This window comes from Equus przewalskii, chromosome 1 (genome assembly GCF_037783145.1).
Source record: "Equus przewalskii isolate Varuska chromosome 1, EquPr2, whole genome shotgun sequence".
In the NCBI taxonomy this organism is placed as follows: Eukaryota; Metazoa; Chordata; class Mammalia; order Perissodactyla; family Equidae; genus Equus; species Equus przewalskii.
In genome coordinates, this window is record NC_091831.1 from 129,563,411 (window position 1) to 129,591,121 (window position 27,711).

Here is a 27,711-nt window from a genome sequence, read left to right on the forward strand (position 1 = left end):
CAAAAAAGGTGAAGAATCCTTGACCCTAAGACATTTGAACTGAACAAGGCTAAAGCAATGTCATTGTCCCCACATTCTCACGGGCCTCAATTGAAGAAGAGCAGCCCATGAGAGATGAGCCCTGAATCTCCTCCTTGTGCCGCTGGAAAGCGACCTCCATTTATTTCTGTAAATCCTTGGACACTTTCTCCAAATCTTAATTTCTACTTTCCTCTTTCCCCTTTTATAAAAATTGGACAATTATCTGGCCTTTCTTCAGCATTCAGGATCTTACAAAGTCTCTTTAATCCATCAAACAAGAGGTCACCCGTCCAAGTGCTCCAGGAGGACTCTCCTAAGATCTCCTGCTACAGTTCTGACTTAGGCTGACTTTCCTTTCAGAATGGAGATGCTGTGGTCATCTGATTGCACCTGGTCTTCCCAGAGAGACCAGAGAGTGAGGAGGAGCGCAGGCTGGGCTGTATGAGGGTGTGCGTGCATGCACGAAAATTTCTGGTTTTTCATTGCTTTTTTATTCACCACCTCCAAATAGCTAACCTCAGTACTCTTTTCTTCTGCCCTAAAGATAATCTCAGCACAAATCTGATGTCTTCTCTAACCTGGCAACTTGGCTTTCATTTTCTGATTGTCTCAAAGTTCCTTCAGACACGGACACGAGTTTGTGCTCGTGCATCCCTGTTTCCCTCGGCTCTTGTCGGGTCTCTACTGGCACTGGCCTCACCAGTCTTGTGGCTCGTGGGCCTCTCAGTGTAGGACAGACTTCCTTGCTTTAGCCTCATTTTAGCCCAGATTTCTCCCAAGTCTTCTTTGGAGAAGGAGTTAAGGCTAATCATTTGAAGTGTGAACTTATTTTTGGCTACAGGCCCAAGAAGACCACAAATGTCCACAGCTAAGGTGAGGGAATGCTGTCACAGGGGTTCTGCAATTTTTAGTCAGGAGCTTGTGTCTTTCATATGTTTATGATAATTCCCTGGAAATGGAGGTTTATTTTCTTCCTATATTTTTATTAGAAAACACCCTTCAAAGAGTATGTCTAGCTTTCTAAAGAGACAAAAACAAATATATGAACAAATACACAATGCTATTTCAACAATATTTCTCTGGAAGTCAGAACCATCAGCACTTGTCAGCATTAAGAGGGAAAAACAGGGGCCAGCCCAGTGGTGCAGCGGTTAAGTGCGCACGTTCCGGTTCAGCGGCCCGAGGTTCACTGGTTCGGATCCCGGATGTGGACATGGCACTGCTTGGCACGCCATGCTGTGGCAGGTGTCCCACATATAAAGTAGAGGAGGGTGGGCACGGATGTTAGCTCAGGGCCGGTCTTCCTCAGCAAAAAGAGGAGGATTGGCAGATGTTAGCTTAGGGCTGATCTTCCTCAAAAAAAATAAATAAATAAAAAATTTTAAAAAAGGTAAAAACATCCTTCTTGAAAAGACGAGACAAATTCTGTGTTTTATAAGTAGTTTTAATGTCATTTAGCTTTTCTTCCTATTAATGATTTCATTTTAGCACCAGCTACCTTCACAATATCAATCTCAAAACAGCGATAAACAGGACATTTATTTCTCTACCATAATTACAGGTTACAATGACAATCATTGTATAGAAGGATGAAAAGAAACTCAGGTGGCAGGCATTTAACAGACAACCACCACCCAAGTTTGCAACACATAAGGTTTAAGAGTCCTGTTTCTCTGGTAAATACAAGGAAGAATCCACAGCAGAAAATGAATCGGCGAACGTGAGCAGCCCCAGCGGGAGCACACCCGGCTGTACAGTGCATCGCTCTTGCCCGGGCCCAGAAAAAGAGCGGACTGGTCACTCCCCTTCTTGCCAACTTCTGGGCCCCACAATGAAACCTCCCAAATTACACGTGATGTGGGGTCTTCCTGTGGCAAGTGCCCTTCTGCCTGTTCCAGAAAAAGCTGCTGATTATCATTAGGGCTGATGCCTGACACAGTAATTAAGTGGACATAAAGCTGGGGTCTCCGAATGTGTGGCCTGGGAATGGCTCCTAGATCTTCCCTAATGTTCACAGAGGCCCTGGACCCCTTGGCCTCCTCTCGGGCAAAGAGGCCAACCATCCACTCACCCCCTCGGGAGGCCTTGCTGTCTTTTGCTCACCCAAACAAGGTGGGTATGGAGAGGAGAAGTGAGGAGGAGAAAGGAAACATTGGGGGAGGCAGCACCTGGTTCCCAGGTCCTGGGAAAGGATCCAAAGCTGGCTTGAGGTCCAGGAGGGGACCTCGGTTCCATTTTCCTTGTCTCCTGGGAGAAACTTCTCAAGACAAGTGCTGGCACCTGCCCTTCTCACAAAGGGAGCACTCCTCTCCCTCGTACAAGCTGTCTTTTTTGCTGGAGAGTGAAACCAGAGATCGTCACTTCATTAAATACCTTAAAAAAGGCTGTTACCTCCTTTTCATCCAGGTTTGTGGATTTGTCAGATGCAGCTGGAGGTGGACCCCTACACAGTGACATTCTCATTAAATGGCTCACCAAGACCCAAGGTGGAAGGCGCCAAGCTGAAGGCCACGTGTACAGGGGCCTGGACCCACAGATGCTGGGCAAGTTACCAACGCTGCCCAGATACAGACACAGGTGCTGGGAAAAACGCAGTTTAACCAAGAAGTTGAACTGAGGGAAAAGCGCAAAATAACGGTCCCTCATTTGGATAATAAAAGGATCCAGTATGACCTCCCTTCCAACAAATGAACAAGACAGACACAAAAGCGTGAGAGACAGAAAACAAGGAGAAATGAGGTGTTGGCAGAGAGAGCCCCTGCTTAGGAAGCTGCGAGGGCACCGTCGCCTCAAGCCCGGCACCACCACTTAGCTGGGCATGGCACCTTCCCGGTGGAGCCAAAGAAGCAGGCAGCAAACGGGAGCTCAGACACTCTCATTTAATCCCCAGTAAACTGCCGATTTAACACCTGAGGAAAGTGGAGCCCAGATAAGACAGGGGCCATGTAGCTATTTACGGGGCAGAGGTGGGATTTGAACTCAAGGCTTCTAAACCTATGCCTATACTTTCAAATGTTCAGATATAACAAGGGTCCATGTGACTAAGAATATATTGTTCCATCAAGAAAAAGATGCCGTTTGGAAGCCTCGCTGGCTTCATTCTCTACCCTGAATTTCCTGCTAGGCATGCTCACGGACTGAACACTTAACTACCTCCCAACACAGAGAGCTGGTCTGGCTGGAGCAGCTATGCCTGTGAACACTCGCCGAGGTGTTCTTTTTCTGGCCCATGTGCAATACACTGGTTTCTATTCATGAGAGTTCTGGCTTTTGGAGCCCAATGTTAGTAAGCCCAGACTGGCTACTCTCACAAAAGATTGACTTTTGCACTGGCTAGTTACCTGGGTGAAGAATAAAAGTCATGTTCCCTTAAGATCTAAAATGCTTCACATCAGAAGGTGATTTAATTGAATTTTAAGGAGAAGGCAGCAAAATGCTAGAATGAGCACAGAGCTGGAAATAATAAGAGTTAAGATTTGGTCCTAGGTCTGTCCCACTAGCTGGGTGACCTCAACCAAGGGGCCTAACTTCTCCAGATCATTCCTTTGCCTGGCAAACCTCACGTGGCTATGCAAGGACAAAATGAGAACAATTTCAATGCCCAGCAAATGAAAGGCTTGACAGTCCTCTGTGGTCTGTTGGAGCTTTTTTTTTATTTCAGGTTTGAGAAGGAGCAAGGGCAGTGATGGCAGGGGAGACATCATCAGTTCTTTTCTGGGTGTGTCTGACTCCTGAATAAACTCTCTCAGGGCCTGCCCCAGACCTCCCATAGTTCTAAACATGGCTCCTAGGACTAGACAGAGACAAACACACACCAAATATACTTCCTGGGAGCCCATGGTTTGGCCCTTTGGGTCTTGAGGGGAGCCAAGCCACCCTAGGAACTGGGAGTCTGTGCAGGCTCCCGTGTAGGCTGTCCATGGGGCCATGACCACCGCATGCCCCACTGGTGTCTTCTGTACCAGCCCTCTGGCCCAGCTCCATGTGGGCAGGCCAGGCTGTTGGAAGGTCATCAGAGGAAGGGAAGTATCACATTTAATGTGGTCTGAGCCATTCTTGAAGGACTGGAGGAAGTCACAAGAGGCTAGCAGGTCACCTGTGGCACTGGCGATGTTTCTCCCTAAGTTGTCATGGAGGCTAGTGTGGCTCTTTCAGCAGCCTTCCCTGTCCTCAGAGGATGGACTGGTGTCTTCCTAACAGGACCTCCTGACATTTTTTCAGTGGTGGCTCTGCTGTCCCCTACCCTCTTCCATGCTAGTCTTGCCTCTCTGGTGCAATGCGAGAGCCGGCTCTCCTGGATTCTAACCGCAGCTTCCTCCAGGCTAGGCTTTTATCTCAGTGTGCTGGAGCAGTGTGACGCGGGAGACCTTCCAGCTTAATCCAGTCCCAGCCTCACAAGTGGAGCCTGCACAGTGCTCTAAGGAGTTTTCACGAGCAAAGGATGGTCTGTACCCAAATCAGCTCCTCCCCAGCTCTGGCCTCACCCACGCCCCTCCTCACCACCAAGACGTGCTCAAGAAGGTCCAGGTAGCCGAGGGTGCACTCCGTCCCATACCGCAAGGCTCTGGTGCGTACCTCCTCGCTGACATCAGGGTGGAAGGATGCTTGCTGGAGAGAGAAGGGAAAGTTGACATCTTAAAACAGGAAGAGTCAGCTGGTGAGTGGACTAGGTGGCGAGTGGGGAGTCACTTGGCTAGCAGTCTTGTGCAGCCCTGGACTCAGAGGCAGATCTCGAGTCTGGAACTCCCTCTCCCTTACCCTCAGTGACCTCCCTCATCAGAAACCTTCCCTGACTCCCTAGATAGAGGTGGTAGCCCCTCCACACTCTACTGCCACCTCCCAACTGTCCCCACAGAGGGTTCCCTGACAGCACTTTAGGTCTTGCCTTTTTTAGTGTCCTGGGACCAGACAAAGCAAGTGAATCTGGTCCCTCTTTCCTTCCTTTCCCCCTACCCCCTTCTATTGAAATGTAAGAAATTCCACATGCACTAGAAAGGCCAGGAAAGATTCACGATTTGGGCTTACAGCAGGACATGTGTTGTCCCAGGGCCAGCCCACCTTTCTCCAGCAGCATGAGGAGTCTTGGAGACCCCTCTGCTCACAGGCTCATCATGCCCAGGTCCTCACTCGGGGTCCTGACCACGCTGCAGTCACAGGGAGTCTCCCGACCAGGGCCCTCAGGCTCCTGGGAAACTTCAGATAAGGAGCTCCCCAGTACCCTCCAAGGCACCACAAATAACTCATCCCACATTATACATGTCGAGATAAGCAAACCAGGACATATGGTTAACACAGCATCCTGTGCTTTTTTCTTGCACTTGTGACCTGCTGATTTGAGTCATTCATAATATATCATTTCAGATGACACATTCATTCATGGGGCTGCCAGATTAACTACAGAACATGCAGCTACATTTGAATTCTGGATAAACAATGAAAAATTTTTAGCATGAGTATGGGATGCTCTATTTTTTATTTACTAAATCTGGCAACACTACCCATTTAGCCTTTCTTCTTTCTACAGCCTCTGGAAAGAACCTGAGGGGCTTATGAGAATACATAAAATAGAAAACTGTAAATAAATCACAAATCAGGACAAATACATACATTAGGATACAAGGTCAAGGCAGAAGGGGAAAGTGACCAGTCTCCACGCTCCTTCCACTCAAGCCCTGCTCCCTAGGATTGGGGTGCTGGTGAGAACACCTGTAGGTTCTCCCCTCACCTGCCCCCTCATTATCCCCTGGAAGGAGTGGGGATAATCCCAGTGGCCAGCATCTGTGATTTAAGAGCCCGGTTTTACTCATCTGAGGACTAACTTGCCATGCCTTCAACCACTATTATGTTTTACTCATCCTCGCTCCCATGTCTCCAAGTGCGAGGACAGACCCCTACACCTGGTTTGATGAGACACAACCAGGGGACCACATGGACTATGAGGCACTCACTGTCACCTCCAGTAGGTGACATGCAAGGCCCTCAATGAGAGTTGTGTGGGAGCGAGGGTGAGGCACTCTTCTCCACAGCTGGTGTCTCTGTAAGTTGGTAGAAAACTTTGGGACAGCGATCTGCCAACAATTAAAATGTCATATCATTTGATCCACTAATTCTACTTCTGGGAGTCCTGCCTAAGGAAATTATCCAAAGCATAGAGAAAACAGATATGCCCAAAGATGTTCATTGCAGTAAAGTTTATGATAAGAAAAAATGCAGACAACCTAAATATCTGATAATGGAGAAAAGAATATATTCATTAACAGAGTATTTTGTGGTCATTAAAGAGTCAGTTATAATGACTTGCAGGAACAAAGACACAGCCATATAACATTAATTGTAATAGTAGATATAAAATTGTGTCTAATGTAGACATATGCACATGAAGGTAAGACCAGAAAGAAACAGACACTAGAATTAACTTAGGGTGTAGGGAAGTCCTTCCCCCACCTGAGGAATTAGTGTAATCCTCCCTTTCTGACAAAATGAGCCGGTATGTAACCTACTGCCCTTCCATTTTGCCCCAGCTACCCTGCTCAGCCCCAACGGCAGTGCTTGGAAATGGCCACCTGGCCCTCTGCTTGCGATAGAAGGGTTCCTTCTGGATCCATCACTTAGCATCCCTGGCATTCTATATATTCCTTATTGCATGCATGCTCTTTCTGCCATGCTGCCTCATTTCTTTTCTGCAAAGGGGTGGGATATATGGGAGACCAAAGGAAACGTAAATGTGAATAAGTCTGCTAAATAAGTTCCATCTTAACAGGAGTCTCAGGGCTCAGTGGTGACACTTGTCATCAAGTCTGGCTTTGGTGTGTGAAATTCTGGCTGTTATTTTCTCCTGCAGAACCAGGATGGTCTGATCCAGAAGGAAGACAACAGCAAGGAGCTGAGGCTGGGCAAACAGCACTTGTACTTCAATCCTTAACCTCCTTCCCTGAAAACAGGGGGATGTGTGTCAGAAAGAGACTTGAGAATCTGAGCTGCCTTCCATTTCCACCTTAATCATTGTCTTTCTTTCTGTTTAATTTCCCTTTTCATTTCATGTCTGTAACAAGGAGACAAAGTACCTGTCATTCATCAACCACAGCAACCTTGAGCACGATGGCTGGGAGGCCGTGGGCAGCAGAAACAGACTGGGCATGAAATCAGAAGACTCGGTTTCAGTTCTGAAAGAACTGATAGTAATGGCTGTGTGACCTTGGTCATGCCACTTAATCTCTCCAAGCCTGTCTCATCATCCATCAAATTAGGGCAATTCCTCTTGCCTTTCTTATGTAGGATGAAATGATAGAATATACATGACAGCCCCTCCCAAACTAGGAGGGGCCCTGCATGTACACCATGACGGCATTCAGGCCATACCGTGCTAGGCAGGTACCATCCTCCTTTGGGAGTTATCACTTCTGATGGGGAGATTCCACTAAGCACATCAAAATGGCAAATACTCGGGGCCTCGGAAGATAGTCCAAACTCCCTGGCCCAGAACACAGGGTCCTTCATGAAAGCGGCTGTATCACCCTGCCACCCTCTTCTCCCCACCTACCCCCCAGGCTCTACCCTCCATCACACCCAGGAGAGCAGTAAATGTGGTGTTGTCTCCCACACCAGGCCCTTGCACACCCATTCCTTCAGCCTGGCTGCCTCACCCTCCCTCTGCCCAGTTACCTCCTCATCCTACCCCATCTGAGGAATCCCTGAGAAGCCATTGCCTGGACCTGGCGCCAGCTGCCCCCACAACTCACTCCACCACAAAGACTGGCCCTATCCCCTCAGACCCCAACTCCTGTGGCTCATCCCTGCCTGTTCACCATGGCAGGGGATTACCAATCAATCACTGAGCAGAAGTCAGTGGCCCTCAGGCAAGGCTGTCCCAGAAGGGTGAAGGTCTGGGGTAGGGGTGCTCAATGGGATGTAGGGGGTTGGGGGCTCTGAGGGCTCACTTTCTTATTGGATAAAAAAATAAAGGTTGTGAAGCTCAGGTTTCCCCAGCTCCCTCACCAAGCACGGGCTCAGGGCAGTTGCCCTGGTGTCCACCCAAGGATCAAAAGAGTTTCTCCAAGATTCTGGCATAGAGACCAAAAAGGCAGTGCCCCGACATTCTGTTCTGTTCTCTTCCTCTAACTCACTTCCTCACCCAATTATGGCAACACCCCTCCTAGCACAGAATGGCTGGCCTACGGAGGCAGGAAAGGGTACAGGTGGAAGGGAGACGCAGTTTTCATTTAGAGGGCCTGAACAAAGGCCACAGTCCCTCTACTACCATCAGCATGGCCTCCACCACCCTCTGTAAGGTGTCCTGCCTATTTAGGAAGGACTGAGAGGAGAAGTGGGAGGGTTAAGTCAGCAGGCCAACTCTATCTCCTCTCAAACATAAAACTACCCTAGAGAGTCGTTTCCCACTAGCTGATACACACGCGCCCTCAGCACATATTTTCTACAAAGTCTAAGGTATTGAGCTGCCCACTTCTACACACGGCCAGCCCGCCCATTCTCCAGGCTAAATGGCACACTCAGTCAGGACAGACCACTACTATCCATCCAAAGCAACACCAAGGCCTTTACCTTGCAAGCCGTCAACATATCTGCCACGGCTTTGCGGCTCAGATTGGCAGTGGCGATCACATCTTCCTGCCTACAGGAGTTCCCAGCGGCCACGGCTTTGGCTGTTGCCATGGTGATGCCTTTCGTCATCCTTATCGATTCTTCAGGTGATGATGTCTTTTCAGGTATCTCTTTTGACTGGAACACCTGGAAGTTAGAAGAGGTGAAAAAAAAAATCAAAAAGGGAAGGACAAAAATAATTCATTCTCTCTGCCTAGGCCGCAGCTCAGTGTCTGAAAGCTGAGCCAGCAATGGGAAGAAACTGTCAAATGGCAGGAAATTAGAAATTTAATTTGAGCACAGTAATATCATTCTTGCTTTCAAGACCCCAGCATGGATAAGCCTCGCACACCTGTACTCGGCATTCACAGGAACAATCTGGTAAGGGAGACTTAGCTACGGCATTAACCCGTTTGTTTGCAGAAGCTGACACTCAATATTTGTGAACTATCCTGGGGAGGCGGTTGTGCCTCTTCTCAGTTCTTTTGCTCCATCCCTGCTGGTGCTTCGGCAGTTCCCAGAAACTCCGCAGTCCCAATGCTAGTTCCCAGGCAGGACTGACCCGGATGCATCATGCTGGACTTGCCTCTCTCTCTTTAAGGGGGTGTAGGGCGGGGAAATGAAGCTTTCAGTTTCTTCTATTCTTAGCCTGTCTCACAAATATAACTGCATAACTGTGCAGAGGCGTTCATGTTGAGTGCACCACGGTGATGCTGTGAATTATTTAACCACACACATCCACACACACACCCCTTTAGAGAAGCTGAAATAAATTAACCAGGGTAAGTGAAAATCCCACTTTCAAGTTCCACCTGTCAGTCAAGCCAGCTGTTAGTACTTCCAGGCCACATGTCTTGTGTGTCTATCATAAGTGAGTGGTGCCCTGGCTGTGTGCTGAATGTGCATGTGTCCCTGCACACAAGGACTCCCAAACCAGTTGGGGCTGCTCTGTCTTCAGCTACATTTCAGGAGGGAGGTCTTCCCTGAGGCAGAAGGGAGGACCCAGCCGGCATCCCTGCCATGCACCAACCAGGGCCAAACATTAGCACCTCCCTCAAAATGGATGGCTGCAGTTAGGCTGCCCAGAACCACCCCTGAATGATACAGGGGGATGAGTGCCACACGTACAGAGCCCTCCATACTCACAGGGGCCTCGTGGCACACGCTTCTTTGGAAACCTCCTATGTCCATGGTAAATCACAATCTGGGTCAATGCTAAACCACTTTGGTATACTTGGGTTGACCACGTGTCCATAATTTCCCAGGAAAGCTCCAAATTTCAAACCTCCTCTTCCACGGCCATCATTAGGCCCACCCACACCTATCAGAACACATGTTTAGACTTTTGGTAGGAAACACCCAGCCCATGTACACAGGAGAGTGCCAGGCAGCAGCACTCAAGGACGCCACCTGTTATTTTTCAGTTTCTCCCTTGTGTGAGAACTAAACCCAACACCAAGCAAGGTTGGAGGCATTAAAAACAGGACAAGAGACCCCAAGGCTCCACAACAAAAACCCAGTAGAACTGTTCACTTCTACTTTTGACCCTCAGGGGCTTGTGGCCTTCACAGGTTCTAAAGATACAGAACCACTGGCAGCAAAGGCAGGTCCTCTCCTCCTCCCTCCAAAAATGAAGTTGAATCTGTGACAGGACCTCTTATTAAAAAGAACTCTTGGTTTGAAACCACTCATTTTAAGCATATTTCTATTTCTAGGGATTAGGACGAGTCAATCCACAACAGTCATGGCATCAAAAGAGCAGTAGGTAATATCCATATCATGGTAACGCCAGGACGCCCGCATGCTACGATGCTGGAACCAGGCAAGAAAGAACACAGGGTCAATTTCTCTGAGATCAGACATCTCAAACAGAAGGAAGCTGGATGTGAAAGGGAAGTGCCTCAGGTAAAGGCATTCAGGTTCTTCTAACTGTGAACCTCAGACTCCAAAATCCCTAGGTGTGCAGGAGTGTGAGCTGGTGCTGAAAGCAATGGGAATCAACGGGGGCCGTGTGTGGCTACACGTTACAAATGCCATTTAGACTCAAAGTGAGTACAAATAGCCATAATGAGTTTTCCTTTTGCCAAGAATCTTCTGTAATGCTTTCTTTTCGAGCTGTAATTTTAGTGGAATTAAACTTGGATAGGCATAAGTGATATATTCCCATTAATTTCTTAGTTACAATTACAAATTGACGCTAGCCAAATTCTGAGGTGGTCAGTTACACGTGGGGTCTCAATTATACAAAGTTACTGCAGGTAGGTGAGTGGGCCTCCCTAGGTCAGGTGCTCCAGGTAAAACCTATTTAAGCTAAAAAACCTCTGAGAAGAGAAGACTGCGCTGGGGTCAGCTGTTGGACATGGGTGTCTGAGGGAGGTGATTGTTAGCTCCTTACCGTGAGCTCCTGCTTCATGTACTCAATTGTAGCCTCCAGCGCCCGTGTGCCCCGGGTGGCCTCGTCCTCCACCGCCTTCACAGTCTTGAGGAGGGAGGTGACATTGGTCACCATCACCTGCATAGGAAGAGAGGCCAAGAGAAAACGGAGTGCACTCAAGTCCAATCCCTACTCCTTTTAGTTCCAGATCTAGTGCCATGAGCATGAACACCTCTCTGTAAGTGAGAAATGGGCCCAGATGCGTATTCTCCTGATATTCTTGTGTGTGCTTTTCTCACTCCAGCACTCCCCTTGCACACTTGCCCATTGTTGGGGCTCCACTCTACCTTGGCGGCCCCCTTGAGCTGGTACATGGAGGGGTCATCGGCGGGCTTGCTGGCTGCTCCCTTGGTAGCACCAATGAGATCTGAAAGGGCCTTGGCCACATCTTTGATGGCGTTGATCAACACCACCTGGAAGAGAGCATGGAGCTCAGGTGAGCCCGCCTCGAGCAGTCACCTGCTGCTTCACCAAGGGCACACAGCCCGGAGGCAGGTGGGGGCCTGTGGGAGGCAGGTCTCTACATCAGTAGGTCTCAAGCCTGCAGCAAGGCAGAGTCCCCAGGAGCCACCCCCAGAGATTCTGATGCAGGAGTCTGGGTGAAGAGCCAGCATCCAGACTCTAAGAACCTCCCCAAGGGAGGCTGATGCTGAGCCACAATGCAGAACCCAGGTATACTTAGCATGGGCAAACACCTCTTAGCTGGCAGCTCTGCTGACAAGTTGCCTATGAAAGGATGAAGACAGCTAAGCAGACACTTAAGTGGCAACACCACTCACCTGTGCCCTGAACTGGTAACCAAAAACACCAAGAACAAAATGCAAGCCTCATACCTTGGCCTGCAAGGCATCCATGGCACCCCACCTGTACCACCAGCTCTGGTTCACAGCGTTCTCTGACTCATTAGATGCTATAGGCACATGGTCTGTCCTTCTTTCCAGCTGGAAATCCTAACTCATTCCTACTTCAGGGCCTCTGCTCTTGCTCTTCTCTTGGCCTGGAAGCTGGCTCTTTTCATCATTCAGGTCTCAGCTCAAATGTCATGTCCTCAGAGATCTTTCCAGACCACCCTACCTAGAGGCCCATCCCCCGCCACTGAGACTTCCTCAGCTTGCCCTATTTACAGAGCTTATCAGTTTGTGGGATTACCTTATGATTCATTCACTTATACACTGTCTCTCTTCTCCCCCGACCTGGATGTAGGCTCCAGGAGGGCCGGCCTGAGCTTCTGTCTGTAGTGTTTTGCATGCAAAACAAGGCCTGGCATGGAGTGGGCATTCAGCAAAAACTCGTGGAATGAGTGAATGAATGAGTACACGGGTGTGTACCCCCATGACACTGGATATAATACAGTATCTTCACTCTTCTAATCGAGCAGAGACCACAGGCCATTTTTCAGCATGCTGGACTTGGAATCTAAAGTACCAGCCACGTTTAGGGACCACGTTTAGGAATTACATGCTATCAGGCACTACATTTACTTCTCCATCCAGTGGCTACAGTAACAACTCCTACTTCTGTAACAGCAACCAGCACCACCACTTCTCTTTGTTGAGGGCAGTGTTCCAGGTGCTGAGCCAAGCACGCCACACACTATCTTGTTTAATCCTCACTGCCATTTCACGTGGGAACTACGGCGCTCGGGTCCATACTCCCAGAGCCCGGGAGCGGCAGGGTCGGGAGGCAGACTCCGGTCAGTGTGATCCCAGGAACCACGGTCTTAACCTCCACGCTGTCTTATGCTCTACAGCTCTGCTTGCTCATCTACAGATGGGACTAGCAGCGCCAGCCCTGCCTGTCTCACCGCCCTGCTGTGAGGATGAACTGGATAATAACGTGAAAACACATTAGAGACTCTAGTGTCCCAGACGGGTGCAAGCACAGCAACTCTGCAATTTCACAGCCTCCTGCCCCCTCCCACCCTCTCCATCCTGTGCCTTCTCGCCCACAGGTGCACAGAACCTCTGCCAACCTCTGAAACCACAGGGCAGGTCGGGTGTGACGGAGCTCGTGAGGAGCGGCTGATGTGCGTGGCCCTCACAGATTCCCGAGATCACAGTGGGGAGGGGTGGAGAGAGGAGACCCAGGCACAGCAAGCAAAGGTGTGCAGCCAACACCCAGGGCTCCCATCCCTGGTCACTGGACGACTGACCAGCGAGTGGGGACATTTTTCTGAGGGGGTACTTTCCATTAGAGGTCTCATTAGAAGTAGGGGCTTTAGGACATCTAGATCATTTGGGAGCTAAGGCTCTAAGCAATTTGCTACATTTCTCTGTGTTCAAAGATTTAAATCCTCCCCGGGTGATTCACTCCTCCTAAAGTGAAGCCAGGCTCAGAGAACGTGAGTTTCAACCTCACTGATGCATTTTCAAGCTTTTCCTTCCTCCTCGGGGGTAAGGACAATACTGCAGGCAGGGATTTCTGTGAATGCTTCAGATTCCAGAGGGCAGCCAATCTGAGCTCTGAGGTTATCAAAGAGAAACCCAGCGGAAGGAGTAAAACACAACATACGGAATGTCTCCTCACGGAGCTCTGCTGCACTGGAGGACCTCGGGAGGGGAAGGGCCATGGCTGTGTGGGAGCAAAGCTGGTAGCCACAACAGTCGCTGCTGTCAACCCGGGCACTGGATGGCAGGGGGCTTTCTATCCAGTTTTGTCCAAATGGGACAAATAGACAGTTTACTGGGTAAGGTTTAAGCAGTGAAAACGGAAGTGTTTACCATTTGATGGTGCTGGGGGGACAGAGAGGAGAGAGGGATTTTTAAGTTTGCACTCGGGAATGGGCAGAATCCATTACCAATGGCCCTGGTTGGCCATTAGTTCAACAGCTGAACATGTATTTGTTGGGTATCCACCATCTGCTTCGAGCTGTGTTGGGTGCTTAGGTTTCAAAGATTAATAAAGCGTGGTTACTGTCCTTGAAGAGCTGACGGTCTAGGCGGGGGACCAAGGAACAGACAGATAGCTTCAGTGAAATTGCTAAATTTGAAGCACAGAGCCCTTCCGTACCCCTCAGTCCCTCTCTCTCCTCCCCTTCAGAAGCAAACTTCTCAAGCGGGATGTCTATATAGGCTGGCTTCCTTTTGTCACCCTCATCTGGCCAGTCCACACAAACAGCCCTTGCTGGGGGCGCCACTGCCCTCCAGACCACTAGGACCAGTGGCCAGATCTCGACCTTCATCTTTCTGGACTCCTCAGCCATGTTTTTGTGGGTTGAAACACTCCCTCCTCTTAACATCAGGCTCCCTGGCTTTCCTCCTACCAGCTGCTGCTTCTCAATCTCCTCAGGCATCTCTTTCTCCTTAATATGGTCCTAAATGGTGAAATCCTCAGCTCTGCCTTGAAACCCCTTCTTCTCTCACTCCATGCTCTTCCTCTCCTGTGGTTGCAGTCACTGTCTATATGCCAACGACCCGAGGCCACATCCCCGTACTTGAGCAGGCTTATGCCCACTCACTAGCTCTACCAGCACGTCTCTCTGGCACTTGCAGTTCAACACACCCCAAACCCAACTCACCTTCATCTCGCCGCCCATGCCAGCTCTCCCTTCAGGGAGCTCCAGCTTAGTACATGGAGCCACCATCCACACACTGATCTAGGCCTGAAACGTGGAGTCAGCCAGGCCTCCCCCGTCTCCCTTATCTCCAAACGCTTACTGTGTTCAATTGTTCAGCCCAGCTGAGTCGTCTTTACAGATTCCTCTCAAATCTATCAGCTTGTCCCCATCCCCACGGCAGCCATCACAGTCCAGGCGACTACCTTGCCTGAATAACTGCTTCCTACCAGTCCCCATAATGGACACACTCGGGCACATAATGTTTACTGCACCAGTTCCTATTTGGCTTTGGCTTCTTCTGAGGCCTGGTGCGCAGTGTTTGTGGGAACGCGAGGGAGATCCATTTCCCCCAGGCCCACCCATACCTGAGTCTCAGGGTCATCAGACCCCAGGCTGGCAGCCCCCAGCTTGACCACCTCGGCGAGCTGAGTGATGGTGGCTGCTGAGGACTGGGCTGCCTGGGCCAGCTTGTCTGGAGTGGATGCGGCCCCTGACACCAGCAGTTTTGTGTCTTCTACCAAGGCCTTGGCTGTCTTCAGAATGTTCTCCCTGAGAAAGAGGAGAGGGCAGAAGGGGCAGAGGGGGAGAGACAAAGGGCAAAGCTTTGTTCCTGGTAGTTAGGAAGAAGAGAAACCCTTCCTAGGGGGCTTTTCGTTAATGGGCTTTGAAGAAGAGACGTGATGTGTTTCCCTTCCCTTATCAGCAGGCTCTCATCTGTGTAGGAAAGTTGGGAAAGAAAGCCAGCCCACAATTCACATAGTAGATTAGCAATAAAACTTCAATTACAGATTCAGGCCCACCAGTTTGGCCCTCTCCCCTCAGCCCTGTAGCTAAGTGTGAGGTCAGCCTCTTCCCTCTGGCTCCCACTATCCCTGAAAATACTTCACAGCTACAGTGAGCTGTGAGGACACACGGGTCAGGGGACCTTGCCTGGGTCACATCAGAGCCTAAGGGCCTGGGTTCTGGAAGGGGTGACAGAGTATTGGGAATCTCCTCTCTAGCCCAGTCCTGGGACTGAAGAGAGAGGAAGAAAGGTGCCAGACACATGATAAGATTATGGGGGGCTCTCCAGCAGCAAATGGAGACCCAAGCACCAGCCTCCGGAGTGGGGCCTGAAGAGCCAGTCCGAGCGAGACGGCAGGCTTGGAGCCCCACTCCCCATTTAGGTTAAGGGCTAAATGTGCTGCCTCGGCGCCTCCCAGTCCCGCTGGGGTTGGTGAGCAAATCAGAGGCATAGTTTTCCAGCTTGGAAAATGAAAGATCAAAAAGCTGTCCTCTGCTGGAGCAGGCTGGATTTAGGCTGTGAAAGGCAAAGCTGGAACATGACTCTGTGTTTATAGTTGGCAAAAGGGACTTATTTTGATTATGTGGTTCACTTTGCCTACTTGAGCATCCTATTGAAATCAAAATGGATAACCACATTTCTGGCTCTTGGGAAGCATCTCCAAAGACCATCAGGCCAGCCCCACCCTCTCCCTGCCCAGGAGCCTCCAGGACTGCCTCTGCTCCCACACCTGTGGTCTGCAAAGGTCTCGTTGTTCTCTGCATTCAGAGTCCCCGCAGTCGCAAACATGATGGTGGTGTCCAGGTCGGCAATGATTCCGGACACGGCAGTGGCAGCTGTGATACATGCCTGGGTCCCCTTGTTCCCAGCCTGGAGAGCTGACAGCACTAAGGACACCTGTAGGCAGACAGGGAATGTCAGGGGGAGCAAAGAAATGGAGAAAATGTAACCCAAAGGTTTGTGGACTCAAAAAACACTGAAAAAAAAAAACACTCAAAAAATAAAAGAGAAGGAAACTTTTCTAAACTTATTTGACAAGGCCGGCATTACCCTGATACCAAAACCAGACAAGCACAACACAAGAAAATTACAGGCAAACATCCCTGATAAACATAGATGCAAAAATCCTCGAAAAAATATTAGCAAATAAAATTCAACAATACATTAGAAGGATCATACACCATGATCAAGTGAGATTTATTCCAGGGATGCAAAGACTGTTCAACATCCACAAATCAGTCAATGTGATATGCCACATTAACAAGATGAACGATAAACATCATATGATCATCTTAGCAGATGCAGAAAAAGCATCCAACAAAATTCAACACCTGCTTATGATAAAAACTCTCAACAAGGTGGGTAGAGAGGGAACGCATCCCAACATAATAAGGGCCATATGTGACAAGCCCACAGTTAACATCATACTCAATGATGAAAGCCTTTCCTCTAAGAACAGGAACAAGACAAGGATGCCCATCCTTGCTACTTTTATTCAACATGGTATTCGAAGTTCTAGCCAGAGCAATTAGGCAAGGAAAATAAATAGAAGGCAGTATCCCGTCCACGGTGAAAGGTGTGCAAGTCAGCAGATGTTAAGTGAGTATCTACTAGTCACTAGGGGATGAGGACATGAAGGGGAACGAGTCAAGGGGCTTACGGCTCAGGGGATGTTACATGGACACAACCAAGACATGGAAGAAAGACACACCAGGTGGAGATAGGAGGGTAGGAGATTAGAGGGGCAGGGACCTGTAGCAAGAAACTGCTGAAAAGGCTAGTTGCTCTGAAGGAGCCGAGTCCTGCCTTTGATCCTTCTCCAGGTGCCCAGGTGAGGGAGCCTCCGCTGGGAGAAGCAGTTAGACCAAGGCCAGTTCAGGAGGACCATGCTGCTTGGCCACACTCGCCAACACCATGCAGCTGGGACCCACTCCTCCCCTCCCTGACGCTCCTGTTACAAGGTCTTCCATGGGGGAACTTGGCAAGAGTAACTTCAACAAGGAAGGGCTTTGAAAGGAGGGAGAAAGGCTTCCTCGAGCTGAGAGATTTATTTCCTCGTCCTGTGGCATCCAGGGAGGCCTGGACAGCCCTGTGGTTGGGGGGAGACAGCCAGACCGTTGCTCGGCCTTGGCGAGGGGCCACGTAGAGCAGCCTCTGTGGCGGCAGCTTCCAGATGAGGGGTCCCCTGCTGCCCCTCAAGCTTGGCATCAGCCAAGCTTCTAAACAGTGCAGTTCTATGTCCCACGGACCCAAGGGGAGGAGAGAGAAAGGCAGCAAGCACGGTACTGCAGCCTGCACTCCCAGCAGCCTGCAAAACAGCTGCCCCGAAACGTGGCTCAGAGAGAAGCAAAGAAGAGGACCAGCGTGCCGTGGAGAATAGGGGGCTCCCCAAACGAAGGGAGGTTTAGCAATGGCGCACTGTTAACCAGGGGGCACTTCCTGGGAGGAGAGAGTGCTGGCCGGCAGTGTACAGAGAACAGCTGCAAGTACTAATTAAACCTTGAACAGCGTGCCTGGCACTGTGCCAAGCACTTATACACACATTTAATCTTCACAGCCCCATGGGCCAGGAATGGTATTTCTTTATCTTCATCGCACAGATGAGGAGGTCGAGGCTTGGAAGGGTGAAGTCACTTTGCTGAGATTCTAGAGCCTCCTTCACTACAAACAGCGGGCTTCGAAGCAGATGTCCTGCAGCTTCCTTCTCTCCACCAAGCGGCCTGCGTGACTGTGCGAGGGGGCGTAACCCTCCCCCACTGCACTGTCTCATCTGGAAATGAAGAGCTCACACGAAAGGAGCTTCAGGTCCTTCTTCCTCAGCCCTCAGCACCTGGGAGCCTCCCCGAATAGGGAGCCTCCCCGAATAGGGAGCCCAGGGACAGAAGCGTGAAAGGGGACTGCAGGGAGGGCTCCCTGGGTTCCTCGCGACTCTCGTGCTGTCTGTCCAGTTTGTCCGCAGGAGAGCCCTCCAGGAAGGTGGACCACTGGGGCCCTACCTGCATGGGATAGTCCCCCTCATGCTGTCAATTTCTCAGGGCCTATGGATCACCCCCAGGCCCCTGACGCGCCCCATCCCTGGTGAGACCCTGAGTGGGAGGGAAGATGAGCAGCTGTGACTCGGGGCGGGTTGTTTTTGGCTTAGTTTCCCACTTATGTCTCTGGTCACAGAGGGTCACTGAGAGCCAGTGCAAGTTACCATGGCTGTGACCTGAGGGCTGTCCCTTACCTTCTCCGTGACTGCACGAGCACACTCGATGAGCTCCCTCTTGGTGTAGCTGTCCGTGGGGCACACCTGGAGGGCCCCTGCCTTCTGCACTAGGAAGATGCAGCCGTGGCCCAGGTCCTGCACACGAGTGCGAATCTGGAAGCCGATCTGTGGAGGCAAGCCCAGGGTGGGAAGCAGCATGACGGCCCCTGCCATCGAGGTCTTCCCTACGTGGAAAATTTCCTCTGCGTCCTATGGGAGCCTGGCTAGGAAAATTCCACTGCTATTAGGAGCCTGTGCTTGGTGAAGTATGGGATTTGGTTGATTTTGCTTCCCTTTTTAGAGCTTGTAAAATGCCCACAGTCCCTGGTAAGCAAGCCAGCACCTCATCATCCTAGCATGCCTTCCAATCTTTGTTACCTTCCCTGGTGTATTGCTTATCTGTATCCCGGGTCACCTGATAAGAATGTTAATTAGATGAACTCTGTGGGATAATTCTGTTCATTCAACAAGCATTTATTGAGCTCCTACTGTGTGTCAGGGCCTCTTGTAAGCAGGTAATGCACTGAATTTCATTTATTCCTCCCAATAGCCCTAGAGGTAATTAGAAGTTCAAAAGATATAGCTTTAGTATCAAGCATATTGTAGGGTGTTCAGATTCTCGCCAAATTGATGTTTACCAACCAGAACACCCCCTTCCTCAGCTGTGCCCCCTGGTGAGAGCAACCATACTGGGCCCAGGCTTCCTTTTTATCAGGCCCGGTGAGGTTTCCTTAAAAAGGTCCATTTTTCGAGGTAAAGTCTCAGCAGGCACGCATTCTTTTAATGACCCCCGGGCTGTGTGATTATAAAAGGTACTTTGCCTAAAAGAAGCCAAATGAGCTCCACTGTGGACAAGCTGCCAGCTGTCTCTTTGAGGTGTAATAAATTCCACCTTGCAAAGTTTGCATTCCTCTGGCTCTGTTTGACATCAATTTTCATTTTGGTCTGATCAATACAGCTGCCATAAATAACCTGCCTTCCAGCCCAGTTAAGCAACTAAAAACAAAACAATACTTAAGCTTTAGTTAATAAGTGTTATTTCAAGAATCCACAATAGCAAGAAGCTGTGAGTTATCCTTCCAGCATCTATCAATAATAGTCACTCAAAGATCTCGAGTATTGTGAATATACCCTGGGCAAGCCGGGCTACCTGGATGCTACCTTCCAATGTCACCCCATTAGTCAGAGTTTACGGAAGGGTAGTCACCGGGAGTGCAGGTGGCTGCAAATGTTAACTCTTCTGTTACTGAAACACCGCTTTTCACTGGGAGTGGGGAGGGGGTGGAGAGGTAATTCCTTTAACCCCTTAAGGCCCAAAGGGTTTAAGGCCATTTAACAGAAAATTCTCCTGATCCAGAAAGTCGAGTTTCTGCTCTTTTGGGTGTCTTCTATTGTATACTGTGAAGCTGCGGAACCTTCCCAATCAGGCTGAGCTTCTTGTGAACCATCTCCACGCAGAATACAACACGAGTGGCACCCCAGGATCCTACATTTGGAAGCTCTGCAAACAGGTCTGGACTAGTGCAGCAACAAAGCTGCCACTGAGAGGAGGAGAGGCACTCTAATTCAGCCCACACAGAGGTCATACCATTTAAATACAGCTGTTTGCTGGGCGTGTTTGTTGGTTTAAACGCAAGGCCAAGCTGAAGCAGGGGGATGCCCCGCTGAAATTTTAAACTCAACCTGGCTCTCGAGGCTTTTCAAATCCATATAGACATGTGCTACATAATGACATTTCAGTCAATGACGGACTGTATATACGATGGTGGTCCCATAAGATGAGTACCATACGGCTTAGTGTGGTAGGCTACACCATCTAAGTTTGTGTAAGCACAGTCTGTGATGTTCACACAATGACAAAATTGCCTAATGGCCCATTTCTCAGGAGGTATCCCCGTTGTTAAGCGATGCATGAGTGCAGTTTAACCCGAAGTACTCAAGGGTCAGCGCTAATCTGAAGGCAAGAGGTCTGCTGTGAAGGATGAGCATAGATCTCTAAATGGTTGATGCTGCTGGGAAAGTCAGGGACGGGGCAAATGGAGGCAGAAACATTTACAGAACTTCAGAATAAAAATGACCTTACAAATTCAACCTCCCCATTTACACATGAAGAGACTGAGGCCCAGAGAAGCGATGTGACTGGACCAAGATCACACAGCTGGTCCCTGGCAGAGCCAGAGACGATCCAGGTCTCTAGTCCCAGCACAGTGCTCTGTCCATTAGATCAGTGTTTTTCTAACTTTTTTCCATTTAGCAGCAGACCCACCTTTGCCCCCCAAATAAAATCTCTCATGGAACCTTGACATGTAAAATTGATAGAAGTAATGTTATTAGTCTACTCTTTCTGTGAGTTAAAATTTATATCTTTGGCAATAAAAAGTCAATAATGAGGGGCCAGCTCAGTGGCATAGTGGTTGAGTTCACACACTCTGCTTTGGCGGCCTGGGGTTCATCAGTTTGGATCCCAGGTGTGGACCTATGCCCCGCTTGTCAAGCCATGCTGTGGCAGGTGTCCCACATATATAGAAGAGGAAGATGGGCACGGATGTTAGCTCACGGCCAATCTTCCTCAGCAAAAAAGAGGAGGATTGGCGGTAGATGTTAGCTCAGGGCTGGTCTTCCTCAAAAAAAAAAAAAAAAAAGGAAAAAACCTAAACAAAAAAAGTCAACAATTGAGACTGAGTGAACCAAGCTTTAAAAGTTGGGGTTACGAACGCCAGATAGAACCTCAGCTACCAACTGGTTCCTGTATTTTGCTTTGGTTGCACAGTCTTGAGAAAGTCCTGTTACATGAGTCAATGAAGTGAACAGGAGGAGTTTTCTGGCAGTTCCCGGACCACAGCAGGCAGGGCAGACACTGCATCAGCCTGAGGTTTTCACAAAATCCCCCAGTGGCCCAGGCACTGGTGGCCCCCGATGGGTTACCATTTGGCCTAGAATACATTCAAGAGTACATGCAGCTTTTCCTAGAGTTTAAAAATAGTTCAATTATGCTTAAAAAGTGAGACTCGAGTCAAACATGCAGAACGTCCAAAGTGCCTCCCTGGGTCAGGGTGCTGAAGAATAAGGTATGAAACCATCGTGCTAGAAAACACGAAGGCTCTGAAAGAGTGTTCCCCCCACACCACTGCTGCTCCCTGCATGGAGCCAAGCCTGAGTTTTCCATTTGCAGAGTGCCCGTGCACAGGGACAAGCACCAGCCTCTTAAATCACTCCCAAATTACCCTAGGAGTGGGAGGGAGAAGGGACCTGCTCCTGACCTGCCTCAGACCTGAACCCTACAGGCAGACATGATAAATGGTGGGAATACATCCTCAATGATGCTCTCATGCTCCCTCAGCCCCTCTCCGAAGGCCATGCTATTAAAACACACCCCACTGTCCTGATGCTCAGCCCCTTTCTTGGAGGTGACATCATGCATGTAGCAAAGGATCCTGTAAATGTAACTGTGGGGCTGGCACAGTGGTCATCAGGGATGAACTTCCAGTAAGGAAGCACCGAGGAAGACCAGCACCAGAAAGCAACGGGATGAGACTAAAATGAGGCAAGAGCTGCAGAAACCCTTGGGGCTCTTGGTCAACCCAGGGCTTGGTCCTGGCGGCTGAGTCTGTGCCATGTCACACAGTTACCTTCTAGGTGCCTGGGGGCCCCCTAGGCCATGCAAACCTCCTATATACTTGGCTGCACCATCCTCTTTGGACAGCCAGCAGGAGGAATGCAGTATTGAGGAGGACGAGTTGAAATAGGCTGCCCTCCTTCGTTTTCATAGGCTACGAGGAATGAAGGTAACAGGAAGGAGGGGATCTCGGGATTCCACTCCCACTCCTGCTCTCAACCCTCCACCCAAGTGGGCAGCAGAAAGGACCATGGGCCTTGCTTCCAGCCTTGCCCTTTCCTGGCCACCGGACTCTCTGGGTGAGCCTGCTAACCTCCTGGGGCCTTTGTTCCCTCACCTGTGACATGGGACAGGACCTGCTTTGCCCTCTTCCCAAGGCTGATGGATGACCAACGAGAGGTGTGTGTGAAAACATGTCAGAAAGATGACAAGAAGCAGCTTGCTACAGGCCAAAGAGCAAGGGGTATGATGTCCAACAAACCTGGGTTCAAATCCTGACTTTTCCACGTATTTACTTATTTACTTGAAACTTCACTTATTCCAAAGAGTTATTTAAGTGGCTTTGACACTAACCATTGTAGCCGTGTGGTCTTGGACAATTTAACTAAGCTCCCTGAGCCTCTGTTTGCTTATCGGTGAAGGGGGAAGAACAAATGATTCTTGCCTCACACTGCATGTGAGGGTCAAGGGGACAGTGTCCAGCACAGCATCTGACGTGTGGATGCCACTCGATGAACAACACTCATGTTCTTATTCTTTTCCACGGGCATGTGGGCTAGCTAGGGCAGGCACTTCAATGAAAGAAGACAACAGAATTAACACGGTCTGCCTCACTGCGGTTGCATAGAACATTTTGTACTCCTGGAGGAACATCGAGAAAGGGAACGCGTTTTCAAGACTGCATTCAAACAGATAACGGCTTTAAAAATGCTAAGATTCTCAAAGCAACACTAAACTTCCCAGCAAATACGACCAGCCCCTAGCGTGATCCAACTTACCACTCGTGTGTATTATATAGGAATGTTGCTCAAAGGCATTCAACTTGGGGTTTTAAATTGGCAGCTGTAGTAAAGTATTACTTGAACCTCAAGAAGACCTCAATCCCTTCTTGCCCAAATAAAAGTAAAAGGGAGAAGATTGTCTTCTGATTTTGTGCCTTGGGGGAAATTAGAAACCTGGCCTTTATGAAGATTTGGAACAAATTTCAATCGGAGGGAGTCTAAGCAATACTGATCTTCTTTACAGCCTAAAACTAGACAAAATGTAGAGTTTTTTCAGCCTTTAAAAACAGTCATATCTGAAACCAGGTCAAATGTAATTTGCCTGGCAGAGCTTGTGAAAGTTGAAAAGGCCGTAATGGATGTTACCTGACCAACTTTACAGTTTCTCCTTAGATAGAAAAAAATGGAAGGAAAAAATAGAGTATAACAGAAGCAGGGCATCACTTCCCCCCTACAGAAAGGGTGTCTTGGAGTGGAAAGTTTTAGAGAATTCTGGAGTGGACACCCATCTCATTTTGGGGAAAGGGCTGTGGTTCTCACCACAGGCTCTTGACAAATGTTCCTGCCAGCTTTGAAGACAAGCGGTATTACAAGTGGTTACAGCAGAGTCTCCTCAGAGACAAGGCCGTGGTCAAGAAATCTTTTCCCCAGCATTTACATTTAGGAGTTGCTGGCTCACAGGATCTACATTTCTTTCTTCTTTTTTAAAAGAGGAAACTAATCTTAAATTCCAAAGTTGCCTGAGGGTTTAAACTTTCCTGAAGAAAATAGTTTTCACAGCGATGTTAACAAAAGTCTGAATTTTCCATGGAAAAAGCAGCAGATAAAGCTCCTGCTTGATGTTCAGAGGGCAGAGCTATGACTTTTCCTGTAATTGTCACATTCTGGAAAAGACCAAAACGCTGACTCCGCACAGCAGACTGCAGCGAAGGGAGCGGCTTCTCATTTGCCCTGGATATAAATATTTTCACATGCTGTGATGTGGGGGCCCTCTTGGGTATACAAATAATTCCACAGTCTTGGAATAAAAAACTACATTGCTTTAGGGATCTCCTAACCTTCTCAGTTTTCCCCCCAAATAGCTGTCTGGCAAATGCATACAAAGAATTTTCCTTAGCAAGCCACTGGTAATTTTATATTCTCTCTACCCTTTTCACTCCAGGTCATACTGCTATGGCGCCTGGAACGTAAAATAGATCTCAACATCCAATGAGGAAAAGGGAAAACCTTAATGAAAATGTCAGCTGCTACAAATGCGGGCCCAGGAAAGAAAGCCACTTGATGTGCTTTTAGCAACACATTTTCTTTCCTGGCTGTTTTGGCTTTATTTTGTATTTTGCTTCAATGGTCTGGGTTGCAATAAAAAATCATCTGACTGTTTCACACACGGGGTGGGTAGCTCATAAGAACACACATGAGGAAAGGGCTCCATAGATCACTGGGTCCTCACTCAGTAACTCAGGCAGGCCGACATCTAAACTAACCAAGGCAGATGGATGTAGATTCTATTTTTAAAGATTTCTGGAGACAGAGATCCAAACCTCCCTCACAATCCATCTTTTAGTTTTCAACGTCCTCGCAAAGCCAAACGCTTCTTCCTGCTGTCCAATTAAACTTCTCCTTCCTGTAACATAAGCTGCCCTACACTTCTTCATAAAATTCAAAATTACATGTAAATTAAATGAATTATGAGTTTAGATGATCCTACCAAAACAAGGAGTCTATTTTAAAAAATGACGGGCCTGTGTGAAGCATCAACAGAATCCTGATGTGGGTGTCTGATCATTTTTCGTTTTTGGTAGTCACTTAACAGACGTAACAGTCATGCATGCTGCAGCCTAAACAACCACCCTAAAGCCTCAAAACGCAGGCACGGTTAGAAATCTAAGTCGTCCATGCTAGATATATATGTATGCAAGTACATATATATGATGCTCCTGTTTACATGCATTGTTACAACATACGTTAGAAAGTGATTTTGTTTTGAGTCTTCATTTCTGTATTGTCTCTGAGAATCTTTGTGAAGACACACTTAGACCTGACTCCCACGAGAAACAGTGCTGAGCAACTCATGGACACTGACTGTCATTGCAAAGAGAAGGGAGGGTGAGTCACAACCTTCCGCCTGGACAGCCTGGTTCATTTGGGAATGTCGCCGTGAACAGGGTGTGCACTCGATAAGCAGCTTGCTGAATTTCACAGAATGTAGTCGCCTTCATCTTCCCAGCGTCCCTGCAACCCACTCCACTATTCTTTCTTTCAGACTAGGTTTTCTCTCTCTAAGGAGGCATGTAGTCGCTTGGGACCAGGCACCTCTGTGAGTTAACACTGACACAGGTGCGGTCAGATACCCCGAGCTCCAGCCATCCTGTTACTTCCCAATGGACCACTTGCTTTCTCAGAGCTATTAGAGATGGGAGCTCTTAGAAAGCAGACTGTGGGAGCAAACTTTTGCCATTTTAAGACTCTTCTGGGTGCAGGCATTCTGAGGCCAGGTCTGTGTCGGCCACTAAGGACAGTGAGTTTAGGGAAGGCAGGCGGGTAATGAAGAGGAGTCCGCAGGAGATACGGAGGCAGGGATGTGGGCCAGTGCTAAGAAAGCCCCAGCAATATCTGGGTGAGACTTTGCTCCACAAAAGCAGGCTATAAAGCCCTTTCTCAAGAGAGGGGCACCTAAATCCCATACTCAGCTCTTCCAACGCTTCTGTGAGCCTTTGGAAAATGGAAAAATAATTGAAGGGGATGTGCTCAGTGGGAGCAGGAAGCGAGAGGAAGATGGCAGTGCGTGTTCTGCCCTTGGCATCAGGTGACATGCTGGGGGATGGGTGACCTGGCAGAGTCCTTCTGTCTGAAAGCCCACCTCACCTCACCAGATGGCCCAGACCTTAGCCATTCGGCCTCAGGAAGGGCAATGAGCTTTGAGCACAGCCTGGGGCTACTGGGACTGAGCCTCGGGGGCTGGCAGCACAGTAAGGGAACTAAGCCTGGTTCTGGCTCTCATGCTGGGGTCTTCTGGAGTGGCCCTGAGCTACGGAGAATCCCCTAGGAGGGGGCACCAGTGGGGGTTGGCTTCTTAAAACAGGGACTTAAGGTGGCAGACCTCCTCTGGTTCCGCCGTGGCTGCTGCCATCTGGCCCTGGAGAGCCAGGTGCCCATAGTCACTGGTCATTTGTGAAGCCAGTCCTCCCAACTCCTCCGGGTTAGTAACCGACTTAGTCATCTGGAAAAAGAAAACAAGCAAGACACAAACACACACACAGAGAAAAGCATGAGAATCATGTGTTAATACCACTGGAAGCCAAAGGGTTTCATTCACTTTTAAGCTCTTGACTTGCATTTGGGGCTGGACACTGGAGAGGGCAGTTCAAGCGAAGCCCATGCTGCATCACGCACAACAGGCCAGGGCCCCCTCAGGCCAGCAGGTCCTGGCCAGGCCAATAGGCAACATGCTAGGTTCAGGTCACGCAGTGTGGAGGCCAGGCCCTCAGGGTCCACTCTGGGAGGTAAGGGTGGCAGTCCCAGCCGGCCCTGCCCTGTGGGTCACCAGAAGAGTTCCCCAGGGAGCCACAAGGGAGCACAAGCGCTGTGCAGTGCACACCCCTGGTCATACGCTTCTGCAGAGCTGATCTCGTCTCTGGGAACCCAGAAGCCCAGCACATATGGACAAGAGAGGGCATGAGGACAGGGCTGTTACGGAAATCACCATGAGAAGTGCTGGATGAGCCAAATGTTTTGGAGGAAGAAATTTAGAGAGATTTGTAGTAAATCTGTGTCAAAGAATGACAAGCTTTCAGCCACAAATGTAGTTCAGAGTATTCTGTAGCCTAAATGGTCAAGTTCTATCTTTTTATTGTCAAGCTATTCAGTACTTTCCCCCTGCTTCATAGAAAACCTTACCTCAGCTTATCCTACTTAGCTAACATACTAATTTCTAGTTGTTCTTCTCCCTCTAGCAAAAATGCCTCCTCCATTTTTGTAAAAATGCTCTTCTCACAACAGCAGTTTTAATTTGCCACCGACATGCTTGTCCCTCCTGGGTGAGAGGCTTCCCTCCGGCCCCACCTCTTCTCTTGCTCTGGGTAACAATACTTTCTCTCTCTGTGAGGAATCTGAAGACCTTGATTTTAGAGGGCTTAAAAAACAAAAAAACATTTTAAGTGAGTCCACATCCATTGAGGCTGGACGGGAATGTGCGGCTGTCTAAAGCACGTTTTCCAGGAAATGGCACAGACCTTCAGGTCGGGGGGTGGTTCCCAAGGAACACATGCTGAACCCGGAGAGAGCGAGGCTGTCGCACGAGCAGGTTCAGCTGAGCCCTACCACGCAGAGTGCAACAATTCTGGGGTGATCTGAAGTTGGGAAGTGGGACTCTTGCCAACCCAGGGCCCAGGCAAGCTATCCCGGGAGTGGCAACACAGCTAGAGGTTGGGCTCCTTAAGAGCATGGACACCAAG

The 27,711-nt window shown here is 49.2% G+C and overlaps 1 protein-coding gene across 13 annotated transcripts in view; it reads right to left on the reverse strand.

Moving 5' to 3' along the window:
- TLN2 (talin 2) overlaps window positions 1–27,711 on the reverse strand; it is a 418,570-nt gene that overhangs the window by 26,747 nt on the left and 364,112 nt on the right. For 6 of the 13 annotated variants that reach the window (XM_070578508.1, XM_070578482.1, XM_070578518.1 and 3 more), the window contains 8 exons: window positions 26,358–26,477; window positions 18,620–18,766; window positions 16,124–16,290; window positions 14,975–15,158; window positions 11,341–11,466; window positions 11,015–11,131; window positions 8,581–8,766; window positions 4,522–4,629 (listed from right to left, as the gene is read on the reverse strand). In XM_070578508.1, the coding sequence (XP_070434609.1) occupies window positions 4,522–4,629; window positions 8,581–8,766; window positions 11,015–11,131; window positions 11,341–11,466; window positions 14,975–15,158; window positions 16,124–16,290; window positions 18,620–18,766; window positions 26,358–26,477 (1,155 nt within the window). The remainder of the gene's footprint in view (window positions 1–4,521; window positions 4,630–8,580; window positions 8,767–11,014; window positions 11,132–11,340; window positions 11,467–14,974; window positions 15,159–16,123; window positions 16,291–18,619; window positions 18,767–26,357; window positions 26,478–27,711) is intronic. The other 7 variants (XM_070578542.1, XM_070578533.1, XM_070578534.1 and 4 more) reach the window with 3 other exon arrangements.